Consider the following 17006-nt stretch of genomic DNA (forward strand, 5'->3'; position numbering starts at 1 on the left):
CCACCTGTTGTGTGAACTTATCCGTGCACTTGGCACAATTGGCCCTTATTTTTTACTTATTGTCATTTGTTCTTCCCATGTACTGTACCTTACTCTCCCTCCACTTATGCACTTGGGCGATCTAAGTCACACCTGGCCTAGTAGGGTCATTGTCTGTGTCTACCCTCTGTTTCCCCTCCCTCTCACTGTTGCGCTTTGCTAGACGTGTTTGTATGCGCATTACGAATGCCATACCATACAATTGCACATCATATGATATCATACACACAATGAATGCACAAAAGTAGGAAGCCTGAAACTTACTGTGTACACTGCAAAGTTGGTTCTTTTTTTCTGCAGTACCCAACTTACTGCACACTTTTCAAAAAAGATTGCACACATGCAGCACAGCTTCCATGCTACTGCAAATAAATACATACAGTTCATGCATACACCCAGGATGCCTGTCCCTTACCTTGCACACTTCCACCATATCCTTCTGCACTTGTTTGTGCAAAGAAACCTTCTGGCATAGTGTTGTTTACACACCAGACCCACCAACCTTCTAGAGCAGCGTCTTTCGCTCCACAATTTCCTTTACTTGGCTCCCATCCAGAAAATGGCTGGATGTGGAACGCGGAAGCGTGAAAGTACAGTGTAATCGCAGAGGTTTCGTGCTAGGGAGGAAGGGCCATGAGGGCATTGGGGGGTAAATGTAAAACAGGGTCGGGGTTTGGGTCTGCAGTACTGTCTCAGAAAACAAAAGGTTTTTATTTTATTTAATTTTTTTAGTCCTATTTTTGTTATGTATGTGATTGCATACAATATTTTTTTATCTCTTTTGATGAGTTTCTGTTTGCTTCTCCTCCTCACATTTGTATGGACCGAATGTCAGCACTTCTCTTACAGTTCTACAGGATTGTCTGTAACACTGTGTGCAGAGTGGCAAAAAAAACAGCATTGCCAATGGACGTCAAATAAATGCCATTTCCTTGGAACCACTGCAAATCTTGCTCCTTAATGCCGTCATAGTTGATGCGGAACATCCCATCACTGCACATAAAGTCACACATGCTTCTGTTTATGAAACATCTCCAAACCTCTGGCTGTGGGAAAATTACACCGGCTTGGTACCATGCACCTCTTGGTGGTATTGGTGTTATGGAGGAGAAAATCACCTTGGCATTGGGATAAATCTGCACCACTGCTGTCATCAACTTGTTGAGGTGACGGAGCAAACGTGAGCAGAACTTGTACCCCAAATGTAGTGCTCCATAATGCATGACCACAACATCCACACTGCTGACAGAGGCCACACATCTACAAAGGAGAACCATGGCACCGAAAGCCCACTCATACACTGTGCCCCAAAAAGCCTCCACTCCTTCCTACTGAAAGGTAGTACCAAAGCCTCTTTACACGGCATCCTTTTTTTTTAAACAATTTTTATTATTTTACAACAAACACATCAACCATGGTAACTTTTTAGGACATACATAATCAATATCAAAACATTACATTATACAGTGTCGTTTTCCATCCTCCCCGCTCCCTCCCCACAAACTCGAGCCATCTCAGCCACATCATCTACATGAGCATTTTCGGGAATCTCTGTGTTTGTTGACTCATCTGAGTCTTCTGTATCATGATTGACCTGGTGGGGCTTGCCATTGAGGTCACCAGCTGCCTCCAGCTATCAGGGGGCCACTTCCTCCTCTACCCCCTTGGTGACAGCTTCAAACCATACCATAGTTTCTGCTTCGGCCCATCTCAAGAGATCCGCCCACCATATCTCCACTCTGGGCCTGTGGGCCGCTTTCCAACACATTACGATTCTGCGTTTAGCCAAAATATAGGGCAGGTCCTTCATTTTACTGATATGCTTTGAATGACGTGGCCTGGGAAAATTCCCAAGCATGCAAGCCCAAGCAGACCCTACGTCCAGTACCACTCCCCCATCAGCCATTTTCATCTTTATTTCCTCCCAGAATCTGTGCACCTCAGGGCAGGCCCAGAACATGTTCAGTAGTCCCGCCTCCTCCTCCCCGCACCTGGGGCATTTTTGTACAGCCGAGCCTCCAAACCTAGCTATCCTACTGGGAGTCAGGTAAGCTCTATGGGTGACATACAACTGAATCTGCTGGAGTCCGGGACACCTTTTATGGTACTTTTGGGCTCTATCCCACTGTCCCTCTGTCATGGGTTCCCCCACCTCCTCCTCGCAGTCATGCCTCAATTGGAGCAGCTCCTTCCCTGCCTTCACCCTCAGGAGCTCATATATCCTAGATATTTTGTGCCCACCCTCCGAGACATCACACATCGTTTCTAGGGAGGCATCGGGTTCTTCCACTAGCACTGTCTCGGGCCACCTCTCTCTCACCCGTTTCATGAGCCTGGTATAAGTAATAAATTGGCCTCTATGCACCCCTGTCTCCTGCAGCCTCTGGAATCCCAACGCCTCCCCTTCCTGCCATATGTCTCCAAGGGTGGCCAATCCCGCAGGTTCCCAGTATCAACGGACCGCTTCAAACAATTGGGAGTCGTCCCCGCATAGCACCGCCAGTGGAGCCTGCTGGGAAAGCGGATCTGGGTCACCCACCGTTCTCCATGTCCTGCGCCAGACTTCCCAGCCCAGCTTCAATAGTCTCTCCATCCTCGCCATTTTAGTCTTATGCAGCCACACTGTCTCCCTCAAAATGTATGGAGCTGAATCACCCTGCAAAAGCCTAATTTCTGCCGAGTCTTCTGCAGACAACCACCTAGCCACATACAACAACTGTCCCGCCATGTAATACAGCTCAAAATTTGGTAGGTTTATGCCCCCCCTTATCACATGTGTTCTGTAGTTTCCACAGGGCCACCCTATTCCTGGAGTTACCCCATATGGAGCCCCTGCACATGCCATGAAGTTTCACAAAAAAGCGTCTGGGGATCAAGTATGGGACATTCACAAAAAAGTGCAAGAGTCTGGGCAAGACCACCATTTTGAGTAGAGCTGCTCTCCCCATCATGGCTAGGGGTAATCTAGACCAGAACACCATGCTATTCTTAACTCCCTCTATCGCTTTCTCTGTGTTATGTTTGTGCTCTGTCTCTATTTTGTGGTGAACATTTACGCGCAGATACCTGAATGTCACGGTCTGCCAGGGTATCTGCAAGACAGGCAGCCTCTCCAATGGGGTACTCTTATACCTTCCCATGGTGAACAAACTAGACTTCCCGGGGTTCACCGATATGCCCGAGAGGGTGGCATAATGACCCATCACCTCCACACATATTGCAGGTTCTCCTCCAGGTAGCGCAAGTAGAGGAGCACATCATCTGCATACAATGATATCAGGTGTGTGCCCCCTGTCATGCGGATCCCCACCTCCTCGTATTGTTGCCGCAGGCATATTGCCAGCGGCTCTAATGCCAGGATGTATAACATGGGCGTCTAGGTCTGCTCGTTCTAGGTCATCTAAGGTGGGCAGCCCTATATCCTCTATCGTATCTAGTATTTCTTGACTCATGTCCTCTCCTGTGTCCTCATATAATCGTTTGTAATACTTGAGGAACTCCTCATTTACCCTTTCCTGGGTATTATGGATTTGACCTTCCGCGTCCCTGACCTCTCTGATCACCGAAAGGGGGGTCTCATTCTTGTATAACCAAGCCAATAACCTACCCGGCTTATCCCCCCCTGCATGCAGCCTCTCCGTGTATTTCTTATAGTTTAGTTTGCATAATCTGTCCCAAAGTTCACTACAAGCTAACTGTAAGTCCTTTATTTTAACCCTGTTCGCACAGGTGGTCCCGTCTTTTCGTATCAGGCCTTCTAGTTCTCTTTCTGTCTCTTGCAGTTCCCGCTCAATACCCCCTTGTAGCCCTTTGGATTTAGATATTGCTACTCCCCGCACCACCAACTTGAATGCCTCCCATACTGTCCCCACAGAACGTACACTGCCCGTATTAATTTCAAAGTATTCCTCGATGGCCTCCCTCAGATCCTCTCGAAAGCCTGCATCCTGTAGAGCCTCAGTTCTGAGCCTCCACGTCGGGATCCACATTCTGGGGGGTTGATGTCGCCACTCTATGACCAAATGCGAAAGGTCAGAGAGTACCCCGGCCTTGTATTCCGCCCTCAACATTTCTCCCACTATCCCGGCAGATGCAAACACGTAATCCAGCCTTGTGTGCAGGTCATGTGGCGCTGCATAATGCGAGTATTGCCTATCTATTGTGTGTAGCCTTCTCCACACATCCTCTAGGCCGAGGTCCATCAACAGTGTCCTCAGCGCTTTAGCTGCTGGCCCCAGCTTTTCTGATTTGTCATCTGACCTATCTATCCTGGGGTTCAGAGTGCAATTAAAGTCCCCTCCCCACACCATTGCGCCACCCGACAGGGGTCTAATTTTACTATATAAAGACCTAATATATACCACTGTATCATGGTTAGGGGCATACACATTTATGATATTCACTTCTCTGTTCTCCAGGAGTCCCGCCACCACCACCATTCTGCCATCTGGGTCTACTGTCGAGCTAAGCAGCTGAAATGGCACATGCGGTGCCACCCATGTAATCACCCCTCTTGCATATGCCGAGTATGTGGCCCCTATGACATTACCCCTCCATTTTCTCCTAATCACCTCCAACTTCTCCTTGGTGAGGTGGGTTTCCTGTAGCAGAGCTATGTCAATCCGCATCCTCTTTAGGTACATCATCACCTTGTTACGTTTTAGATAGCTATTAAGGCCCTGCACATTCCAGGTCACAATTCTGACATTGCCCAATGCCATTGATTTGTTCGACATTTCCATGTAGGCTCATACACAAACTAAAACTAAAACCCCCCAAAACTATGTACACCACAAACTTCCCCTCCTACCCCCACTCACCTCCCCACCCACACCCAACAACACCCTCCCCAACCGTTGCCCAGCTCCATCCCTGGATCTCAGGCACCCCCACATCTAGCCCTGCCTAGCAAGTCTATACTCAGGGCTCAGCAGGGTAAAGTCGCCCTAATGGCTACTTAACTACCAATTCTCGGGGGTAGGTTGCTACCATCCCATTGCTCCTATTACCCATACTATCACGCATGATGTTAATGCTATTCAGCTCCAGCATGCAGTTGATACTCTATATTCAAGTCCAGCCAGAGCACAAGGTCCAAAGGCTGCACAAATTCACTCAAATCTCCCATGTTCCCGAAACAAGTCCACCTTCCCACTTATCCCCTTAATGTCCATGACACCAACTCCTCACTTGTCACGCTCGAGGCGATCTCGGTTAGCCTCCTGTTCCGGGCAGCCCTGCAGGTCCAGCCACGCCGCCGCCTCCTCCAGAGTGTCAAAAAAAAGCACCTTGCTCTTATGCAGCACCTTTAGTCTCGCCGGGTACAGAAGCACATATGCCCGCTGCACGTAGCCTCCTCTTGACGGCCACGTAATTATACCTTTGCCTCTGCACCAGCATTGTATAATCCGGGTACGCCGTGATATTGGTGGATGCTCTCTCAATTATCCCGCCCTTACGGAAATACTCCAGGATCTTCTCCCTGTCTTTGTAATTCAGGATCCTTGCGATTATTGGCCTTGGCGGAGCTCCAGGTGGTGGCTTCCTCATCAAGGCCTGATGTGCACGCTCAACAGTAAACCCCTGTGAGAGTTTTTCTGCTCCTATCCCCTGGAGGATCATGTTCTCTACATAGTCCGTGGGGTCATGGCCTTCCTCCCCCTCGGGCAGGCCAACCACACATATGTTTTTCCTCCTCGCTCCTCCCTCTGCCTCCTCCACTCGATTTTCAAGGTTGGCGACCTGCTGTTTTAGCACGTGGACCTCCTTTGCATTGCTCGTGCTGACCTCCGTGTTAACTTTCACTGCGCTTTCCAGGCCACTTGTTTTCTCCGCCAATGCACAGACATCTTGACGCAGCAGGGTAACTTCGATTCCCACAGCGTCAATTTTTTTCTCCAAGCCGTCCGCAAGTCTGCCATCGCTGTGCCCCATTTGGTGCTCATATCCGTTATGGCCGCCTGGACCTGACGGTTATCTCCTTCTGTGGCACCATCTGCGGAGGCCGCACCCGTGCTTTGTGACGCTGTTGTGGGGGTCCGCTGCGTTTTCGCAAAGACCTCCATTGTGGATTGTTTGGATTTGGCTCTCAGTCCCTTCACAGACATCTCATGATTCCCTTTCGTATCTGGTCCCCACACTGCGATGCCGTTGTGTCGTGCTCAGGGCCTCCAAACGCTAGGGCGCTAGTTACGGCGGGTTGCGTTGTGCTATGGAGCACGGCAAAGTATTCAAATGGGCTGTCTTCTCCCATGTATTCCCGCTGCACACAATTATCCATGCGCCATCAACGTGCTTCGAGGCGCCGCACAGAACACAACAGCTTCTCATCTCCTTTGCAATGGCGTAGTCACATGTAGGTTTTGCCAGACTGGGGTATGTCCTGGTAATAGTGTGTTACACACTCACATGTCTCAGCCACAAGTTCATGCACATTGCCCTCATTTTTTCTCTTCGAGAGGTACAGCGTTGCTCCAATCCCCATCAACCAACAGGATCACTCGTATGGGGATGCGTCGTAGTACTTTCCCAGTGCAGGACCTCCCTGGGTCGTGGTGCCCAAATGTAATGTGGCACGGGGCCTACCAGCTCCTTGCACAGCACACAACACTATGCCATGGCCCTGTGCATATGTATAGGATGCTTCGTTGCACTTTGGCGCGTGATCCATCCAGGGCCACCCTCCGGTGCTCTTCAGGGATTCTTAAAGCAGCGGCTTCCCATTGCCGTGCTGAGGCAGTCGCCGCTTCTACTGTCCACCTCGGGCCCTGCGCACAGCGGGCGCTGCCCTTCTATTTTGGAACACAAGGTCGGGCACACGCACCCGGCAAACTCCTCCGATGCAGCGTTGTCCGCGAAGGGGCTCGCTGTCAGCAGCTGGGCGCGGCTGCAAATATCTTTACTTTAATCCATGGCCGTCACCCGATACAGTAACTGCATCAGGGGGCCGGCAGTTTCGTTTCGCCGCCACGTCCTGCTAGATCCCTTTGTTCTCTGGGGGCGCCGCCATTTTGGTATTTTCATCCGCGGCCGCTCCCCAGGATACAATGTGTCAGTTCGGCAGTTCTCCAGTCTCCCGTGAGCTGCTTACATGCTCATGCTTTTCCCAGCACCTTCCCACACGATTATGTGTGTTTTGCTTCCCGATTCAAGTGGAATATATGCGTTTGTTGAACGGATCAGGATGTCGGATCATGGAGCACACAGGGCTCACAGCCTATTCCATGGCTGTCCAAGCCACGCCCCCTTTCCACGGCATACTTGTGCAGATCTTGCACAAATGTATCACCCACGATGAGCACTATGCATCTGTCCATCTCTGAAATTGTATAGAAGATCCAAATTCTGTGGTGATGCTAACATTTCAGAAAACAATTCTGGTTTATGGGTTCAGCGTAGTTGGTCACAGTGATCTGCTGAAATACAAAATGACAGCTGCCATCAATGTTTGCATTTGGATGTCCCACTGGCGAAATGTATTTGGACATTAGCCAATTCCTTACCACTCCAGCTTCACCAGTCAGATCCAATCAAACATGCCCTTGCTGAAGGCAGAAGGGTGGGACTCAGAAGGCTGTTGCACAATGTAAATTCTCGGAATCGCAAACTCAACCCAGTACTCAAACCCATGATTGCATTGTTGAGTTTGTGGATCAATTAAGTGACCACCGAAAGCTACCTTTCTTTCCCCCAATTTCCTGATGAGTTATGAAAGGGAAGAAGTCCTGGAGATACCGTGAACACCCATACTATATTGGACCAATTCCTAGTGCTCCAACGATTGATAATTATGTCGAGAGGTACCCACTCAGCCAGCCCTACAGACCCGGTGGGGTACAAACCTTACCCAGAGTGGATGAAGAACCTCAGGCTGCAACTAAAGAGACTGCAATTGACAGTGTCAACTGAAGCGCTGAGAAGCCACGTTACTGACGCTGTTAGAGAAACCGCGACATAGCAGTGTTAGACATGAAGCGCACATGCCATCCACACATTAGGACACAAACACACACTCGAATACACAAAGAACACAAGCGTACAATTCTATAAGTTAGAGGACAGATACATATACACACTGTCATTGCTTTTATTATTTTGTCATTCGGTTAATGCAGTAACGCAGAAACCACAAGAAGCAAGAGATCCTGATAAAGCTTGCAGATGCTTATATGCAATTAACCTTATGAAACTGCAGGAGCACCTATGGGACCTGACAGAGCCATGTGTGACTAACATATGGAAAGTATAGCACGAACATGTAGAAGCCATGTTATGGCTCAGGAGAATTACAGCAGGCCACAAGCTTCTCAGCAAGAGCGCAGCTGCGGTAAATACAGACTGGACAAGAGCAAACATGTGAGACAGGGCCCACTGCCAGGGCCACTCGATATGAATGACATTCTACTCCCTGAACAGCAGTAACACCAGCTGCAATAAATGCAAATAATTCCTCATAATTCAGAGCTGCTGGAGCCCCAAATCACTGTCTCTGAACATGTGACCTGGCCGACCCAGATGATGAATCGAAACCAGAGCTGGGAAAGGGAGGCGATCTCATGGTGCCAGACAGAAGCTGCAACAAAGATGTTACACTGTAAGATGAGTGTTGCACGAGATGAACGAGCACTCTCATAGTCTAAGGTGGTACAACAAGTTACAATGCAGACACATAGGGCCTCATTACGAGTCCGGTGGTAACAGCGGCGGTAAAACCACCTGGTTACCGCCGGACTCGTATTACCATTCCGCCTCCACGACTCCCGGAATTACCAGGGCATTACAGCCCCGGTGTCCCGAGAGTCAGAAATGTGTTAATCCCCATTCCCATTGAGTCCTATAGGACTATAGGACTCAATGGGAATGGGGAAGTGGAAACACCGGCACCATCTCGTGATGGTGCCAGTGTTTCCACGTCCGCCTGCAGGACTCGGATCGGACGGTCCGGAATTAACAGTGGCGGCGGGTTTATCGCCACTTTTAATTCCAGACCGCCTGACCTGTAATGAGGCCCATAGTCATTCTTATTATCTTGAGAAGGTACACGTCAAGCTGAGAACCTTTGCGGATCCCAGACCTGGGGAGGTCAGCTCTAGCCAATCACAGTAGTCTCCTAGGGGTAGGTAGCAACGGGCAAGAACCAGTGGTAAGACACTCAAACTGCAATATTATTTAGAGTTGGTAATTCGGGGATGGGCCAGGCAAGCCACCTGACAAACGAAAGCCAGTAGACTAACATGTATACTGTCCACTATAGGTGGACTTTTACTGAATACCCAATGCAGTAGTACAATAGGTTTTCTGGAGAGGGGCCCAGGTTGTAGTGTCACTCCGACATAATTTGGGTACAAAACTTGTCTGTGAGCCAGGGAACGTTGACTTGTCATTGGATTTCTTCTATCTTTGTACTGATCCCTGTTGGTTTTGGATATAATAAACTGCAGTTGAAATTGCTGCCTGGCTGGGTCTAGGTTCCTTTAGGGGGAAGGTGTTGGGCCTTGCGAGAGTCCACACACTCCTAGAGGCCTCGAACAAACGCTGGGAGTTTGTCCCCAACAAAGTGTTTCTAGCATTTCTTTGACAGGAGTTGAAAGAATTCTGACACTTTGTTGTGACATGTTTGAGGTGTAACTATGTGATAGCAGGCACCATTGGTAGAATGCTCTGCCTTAGCCTGTTCAGGTTCATTGACCTGCTTGATTTGCATTGCCAGTAATCTCCCCGTCTGCTGGATAGGTCTTTTATAGAAAATGACGTGGATCATGTCTTGCCAGCAGATACAACTTTGTTGTGCGATTTAGATCTAGGGTATCTGAGTCTGATCCTCGGGAGGCCCAACCACAGCAGTTTTTCAGCAAAACCATTATGTGAATAACTCAGATTTGGAGGTGTTGCTTTCAAATATGTTGTTCTTCATATTTGGAAAATGTGTGAATGTACTTTTCCCATGTGGATTAGACCTGAAGCTGAGCTTGATTGAATGCCCATCAAGTCTTTCATCATGCAGTGAATACCCTGCTGGATATGTGCTTACAAAACGAAGCCCACATGTTGTCCTATGTCAGACATAGCACTTTGCCAGTTCTGCAGACTCTCCACGTGAGGAATTCGACCATCCACATGGTGGTAGGTTGCTCACCTGGGCTTTTTCACATTTTTAATTAAGAGCAATGATGGTAGACCGACCTCAGAAAAATGTGTGGGACTAATCCACACATGTTTCTATACTCACACCACGACAAATGCATATACATGTGTACTCTAGGTGGACATAGCCTACAGGCATGTCATATTTAGTTAGAATGTGACAGCTATGTCATCTCCATGAAGGGGGAGGACCAAGCTTTCCCCTGCCACTGCCAGCCTGATTAACTAACAAAGGCCCTATGGACCCCCCTGCTCTTTGGTTAGGCCCTGCAGCTGATGGCAGCAATTACCATACAAATAGTGGTACTTCAAAGTAGCAACATGGGGCCTGGCTGCAGAGCTTAACAAAGGAGACAGGAAACCCAACAACCTTTCATATGTACCTCTGTCAACCGGATGCCAGCTCCCACTCTCAGTATCAAGGACAGTTAGCTGTCATGTATGGGGTGTCCAGTCAAATGTTCGAATCAGAAGGATCGGATGACTTTTTGATCGACAGTAAAATGACCGAAAAAAAGGATCGATTTTTTAAAATGTATTTATTTATATATATTGTTTAGTTTAGCATGTATAAAAACAAGTTATAAAACGGAAACAGGGGGCTGGGGTGAAGCCCACCATTTAGAAAAAATAATGAAAAAAAAGAAATCGATGCTTTTTTTCAGTCTTTTTACTGTCGAAAAAAAAGGCATTCGAGCCTTTTGTTTTTCGAACATTTAACCTATAACCCATGTTTGGGACTGCTCTATAAAAGTAAGCCACCTTCCCAGGGGGACCCATTCATAGGGTACGAGAATGGGGTTTGCAGTACCCAAAGATTCTGATCTCGCTGCAGCTTCAAGGGAGACCTACCGCTTTAACAGGGACCACATAGATATCACCATTAACCAGAGAGAGTCTTTGATCAACAACAGACAGGGACACACCTTGTTCCTGTTTTTACCCCATTACCCTTCCTGTTGAAAAGCACTCTGGTTATAACCTCATGCATACAGGAGATTGTTGGTAGAGACCCCAGGAATGGATCATTATGGTAGGCTTAGCCTACACCAATCACTGTGGCCCACTTGGCTTTAAAAGAGGGCTGCAGCCCCTCTTTTGGAAAATCATCTGAAGACTTCACTTGAAGTAACAAAGAAGAACTCAACCTTGGACCCTTACTGAAGGTACAGTCTGCCTTACATCTTCAGCCAGTGAAGGAAGGCCAGGATATCCAAAGAGGGATGCAAGATTCACCCAAACTTCTGCCAGGTAATAGAGGGAGAAACAAAACTTAGAGGACCCTCCATCCGCTCCAGTACCGATACCCAGCCAGCACACAGCATTCCCTGCTAGGCTCTGCAGCAAGCTTGCTGGAGAGGGAGTGCCACAAGGTCTCTGCCCATACAACCAGGAACAAGGCTGCCTGCAACACACTCCTCAGTAGTGGGCCACCCACTTTAATGGACAGCACAAGCCCATTTAAGAAGCTGGGAGAAGTGCCTCCACAAGCATGTACCTATGCCCGCCTTAAAGGACATTTTCGAGCCAGTCGTGTTCATCAAGCTGCAACCTACTGCAGCGCTGGCTGCTGTCAAGCTGCAGTCGCTTAAAGACATCTGAGACATCTCGGCCAGTGCTTCAGAACCACCGAACAGCACTGAGACAATGATTCCTGACCCAGAGCTGCTGTGTAGGCCAGCCTGCAGTCGTTTGTCCAGCTTTGCTTGGTGAACCGTCTTGCTGCTTGATACCCACATCTGACTCCCAACACTGTTGAGCACCAGGAGTACCTACAGCACAAAGTACATTATGGTTCTGTCCCTGCGGTCCTTCCCAGAAGGCCGCTAGAGACAAATTAAGACCTATTGTTCCCTTTGTGCTGAAGCCAAGTTAAACTGTTGTGGTTAACACCCATACCTGTTAGGACAGTTTTTTTCTGAAGTCCAACTAAGGGCTTAGTAAAACCATTCAACTGAGGCAGTACAAGACTCCACTCTTACTATACGACTCTACCACCAGAGTTGAGGGTAGCATAGACAGAGCAGCCAGGCTTATATTAGGAGGGAGAGAGGACTGTAGAATCAGTCAAAGAAATTGTAATACAAAAGTGGTGCAAAGAAACACTGACACACTATGGATTGTAAAAATAAAGGGTGTATTTAAATCCAAGAAGACCTAGGTACATGTTGGGTAAATAGGTACTATCACAGATCATATAAACACACAGCACTATGCATTAAGGTTAACAGACCAAAACATAGACCTTATTTAGAAATCAAACAATATTTCAAGGTAAGTCACCCTTTGTATACAAATATAGGGCACACCTATTCTTTGGGAGTAAAACCATACTTTACTTTCAGATTACTTTACAGTAATGCAAGGGTAGTATACCCTGACAGTTGTACTGTAATGCTCAGCAAGAATTCACATAGTAAGGTAAGTGGACAATATACTTTTCAGAATAGTGGAACACTTATTTCAGGAACAGTATAAACCTATAGCTCTGATTCAGGATAACACAGTTATTCTAGGGGAGTTGGACCTTGAGGTGTAATATTCAATTACAGTTACCTTTCAGTTCGCAGACTAAGGGAAGCAAGAACTTGTAACTTATTTTGGATGGCACACAGCTAGGCAAGGTAAGTAAAACCTCGACATACTTTTGTAAGGAGCTAACAGCAACCTAAAAGGTAAGTATGACCAAGGCAGACTTATTCTGGACAGGCTAACAGCACGTCAGGGGAAGCAAGACCCAATTGGGGACACTCATATACAATTATCCTAACAGGAATCATAAAGGGAAACCAGCAGCATTATTTTTGGGAAGAGGGGGGCCTAATTCACAGGTGAATACGTTAACCTTCAATCTACTTTATGTTAGAATGGCAAGGCAGTTTCCTGTGAAAGTAAGACTTTGAGAATACCTATTTAAAAAGTCACTTAGCTTATTCATGGTAAGTAAATCATATATTTACTTTTCATAATGGCAGAACATATCTAAGGTAGGTAATAACTTCATGTAACTATTCACTCTGAGAGTTTAAAGTTACCAGCTAACTATTTTACAAGCAAGTACACTTTTCAAAACTTGTTCTACTGTTCAAGGCAGACCATTTACATTATCTAGCCCTTCCCAATTCTAGTACATGAGTTCTCTCAGAGGCAGAAGTGGGACCCTCGAAGTCTAGGAGCCAGTAGTAGGCAGGGTGAGATAGGGTTCCACTGCAGGAAATGTCAGAGTTCCAGAGGAAGACTGTTCAAACAAGTACGTATTTTACTTTAGAGTTAGTTGAGGGTCCAGGGACTTGAGAGAAGACACCATAGGAGGATTCCAATAGTGGGCCTGTGTGAACTGGACACGATACCTCCCAATCACAGTAGCAACCCAAGGATACACATGAATAACAAGAGAATGAAGGTAAGTACATACTCCAGCCAACACAGTGCCTCAGCACAGAAGAAGTGTTGCAGCAGGACGACTTCAGGATCTGCAGCCAAAAACCTGGTCGATTAATTTCTTTGTCTGGAAGACAGGACTTTAAAAGGGGCTTTTGCAGCAGGTATCACAGGAAAAGGCTCCAGGCAATATTTTCCTCACAGCTGGATGTGGCTCTGTGGATTTGGCGCCTTTTTCAGGAGAACAGAAGACAGCAGAATATTGTCCATCGGTTTCTCATAATTTGCAAGGTCCAGTACTCTGATGATGGAACCTTTTGGACTTGATTCCCATATGTGGAGGTACAGCAGGATGCCCACAAAGTTTCAGCAAGATTTGGAATTCGGAAGACTGTGCACCGAACAATGGCTTGAGGTCCCAGGTGATTGGGATATTGTATCCCTGCAAGGTCACAGCATGATGTGGGATGGCTCAAAATGCAGGCATTCTGGTGTTTAGTGGGTCTCACTGGGCTGTGGGTTAGGGTCATCCGATTTGGGATCCCCAGGTTGATTGGAAAGAAGGGTAACAGCAGGCTCCGGTTACACAGCAGACTCTCTGGTCCCTGGAAATCGCCATGGCCTTCATTTCTTCATCATCCTCTTTGGTATCAGCTCCAGTGGTCGACTTGTCAGCAGCTTCCAGGTTCAGAGTTCTTATCAGGAACTACAGCACAATCTCTGCATTCTCTCCCCGTATTTCACAAACCTGGGTGTCCTGGCTGTCCAATCAGGACAGCCAGTCCCCCCCCCAAACCCCTGGGAGTTATTCCCTTTCAGGCGGGATGGAAGACAAAGGGCTGAAGAGTTTTAGACTCCTCCCTCACTTGTTGCTTTTCCAGCCACTTTGGAGCCTGGGCGGGGAATCCACAGTTTTCCCGCCAAAGACAAAACAGTCACTGAGGTTGTTCCCACCCAGAATGGCAGGGGGAGACCTCAGAAACAGTATGCATACAAGAAATGGCAAATAATGAAGGAGCCCACCATTTTGGAAAAAGTGTGACCCATCTGATTGATTGATTGATTGATTGATTGATATTTTATTTCTATCGCGCTCGTACACAAGTGTTTCAGAGTGCGACAAGGCAAGGGAGGGGAACAGGGGAGAACAAAACAGCGATCTTTCTAGGCCCAGTGACATAGAGAATGCGCAAGTGCGTGGGAGAGGGAAAGGGGAAAAGTGCACGGAAGGAGGGAGAAGTGGAAAGTGCGAATTAGTGGGGAAACGGATAAATAACAATAAATAATTAATAAAGGCAACACACAGTGTGCATTACCAAGACAAATTAACATCCTCTGAGTAATAAAGACTAAAAGTCATAAAGGTAAAACCACTGCCACCAGCCATTCATGCAAACTCACAATTGTAACAAAATGTTACGAGGTAAGTAAGAAAGGGGATACATTGTATCCCCTCATCACTCAACATGAGGTGGGCTGTGGTGTCTCACTATATAAAGTGTAAAGGGGGATGAAAAAGCCCCATTACTATTTGGGAACTGTAGTTCACCCAAGTACATCAAAGAGAAATTAACAGGGGAGCCCCTAGGGGCAATCCAACCTAAATCCAAACGTTGTCGGAAACTATAACTTCAACCATACACTCTGGAGAGACATAAAAGGTCATACATAAAAGAGTATAGGACTAGGTGAGAGGGGTAAAATATTCCCTTTCACCTAAGAACAAGGTCAAATAGTTACATAGTCAAAGCAAACCGTTCTGGTGTTGACGCAGGTCAGGAAGATTTATCATGTAAATGAAAATCTTACCTAACAAGACCGACTATCCTCCTGTCAGTATCCATAGTGCATCCCATTTCCTTCTTTCAGACTGTCTTTCCACTGCTTTCCCTTACAGGGTGGGGTGTATTTCGTAGTGCTGTTAGACTGTTGTGATATAAATTAAGTAGATATTTTTTGATAAAATATTGACTGGACAGTCCCTTTTATCATTGGGTAATAATTGTATTTTCACTTTGTTTCCACTAACCAACAATCCGGGACCTTTTGGAGATAAGCCTGCTGTTCTGTCCACGTTGCCAAAATTGAACCAGGAGGTTTATAATGTGCTTGTTATTCCAATCTGTTTGGATCCCTTCTGGTACATTAGAGGTGAAGGGCTGATTGATGGTTTAGAAACCGATATTCATCCCTGGACCACCGGTACCCCGGAAGTTGATTTGTCACACTCCAGTAATGCATGGTAGTAACTGAGCCATACTGCTGTGTTATATTCTTAAGATTACCAGTTTTCCCATCGCATCTGTCTATGTAAATAAGAAATAGGCTTGTCTGGTGAATGGCAGTGAAAATAACCATTTGTTTTCCACAGAGAATCCAGTTTTACAGATGATAGCCCAGGACAAGGATAAAGAGGACACGTTGAATTCAGTGGTCATATATTCTCTTGTTTCGCAAACTCCAGATTCCCCTGTCACATTCACCATTGATGCCAAAAATGGACTGATACGGGGCAAAGGATGCCTGAATTACGAGGTTGGTGCATTAGTCTGGATGGCTCATTGAGAGGTGTCTCCGAGTTATTAGATAGCTTTGTACTTTGTGTAGGATGTCAAAAGGTGGGGGTGGGTACCCATATAATTTTTTCATAAGCACTAATCAGGCATTGTTCACCTCCGTCCGAACATGCAGGTGTATTGAACTAGACATCATAGTACAATATATGATATTTGACCAATGGCCTACACAGCGGCATCACAAGGTTACGGCTCTTAACACTAAGTCGTCTTATCATGTATTGCAGCATCTCATTGGAGGTCGGTCCTTCTCACACTACATGACCATCTTAAAGACATCCACTTTCATTTCTCATAGCTACTTCAGCTAGTTATCCTTCTGCCCCTCTCTTCCCACTAGCTTAAAACTGAACTTGATGGGCGTGTGTCTTGTATCAGTTGATCACTTAGAGTACCTCACTTAGTCCCCTTTTAAGCTTGTGAGACACAATGTTTTGCAATCAATGGCTAAGGCCAAGGGCTTAACAGTGAATACTGCATTGAGGGCATGGGGAATAGCTCCACTGAGTTCAGTTTGCCAGTTACCAGAGACTTTTGGAAGGGCACAAGTCTGCTTCCTAAGTTACATATTCCAGAGGTGAGTCGCTGGCCATCGCGTTCCCACCTGCGTGCTGCACGTAATCTGCACTGCATAACATCATGGCTACCAGCTACATAATGGCTGGATCAGAGGATTAGGGGTCATTAGGCTGGTAAAGACTCTTTGTGCCAATATTTCTGCCCACCCAACAGTACTCGCCATTAATTGTGCCGTGTTGGTGCAGTCTAGCTGCACGACGATCAGTTAGTGTTGCAAACTGCACAGGGGGTTGATTTTGCAGGAGTCAACTACATTGCCGTTCTCCCTCAACTCTTAGGGGTATTGCG

The 17006-nt window shown here is 47.0% G+C and overlaps 1 protein-coding gene across 1 annotated transcript in view; it reads left to right on the forward strand.

Annotated features, from left to right (window-relative positions):
* CDH26 (cadherin 26) overlaps positions 1–17006 on the forward strand; it is a 551648-nt gene that overhangs the window by 282389 nt on the left and 252253 nt on the right. The window contains exon 5 of the mRNA XM_069650706.1: positions 15935–16098. Coding sequence (XP_069506807.1) covers positions 15935–16098 — 164 coding nt within the window. The remainder of the gene's footprint in view (positions 1–15934; positions 16099–17006) is intronic.

The sequence above is a fragment of the Ambystoma mexicanum genome, chromosome 3p (genome assembly GCF_040938575.1).
Source record: "Ambystoma mexicanum isolate Mex_15411 chromosome 3p, UKY_AmexF1_1, whole genome shotgun sequence".
In the NCBI taxonomy this organism is placed as follows: domain Eukaryota; kingdom Metazoa; phylum Chordata; class Amphibia; order Caudata; family Ambystomatidae; genus Ambystoma; species Ambystoma mexicanum.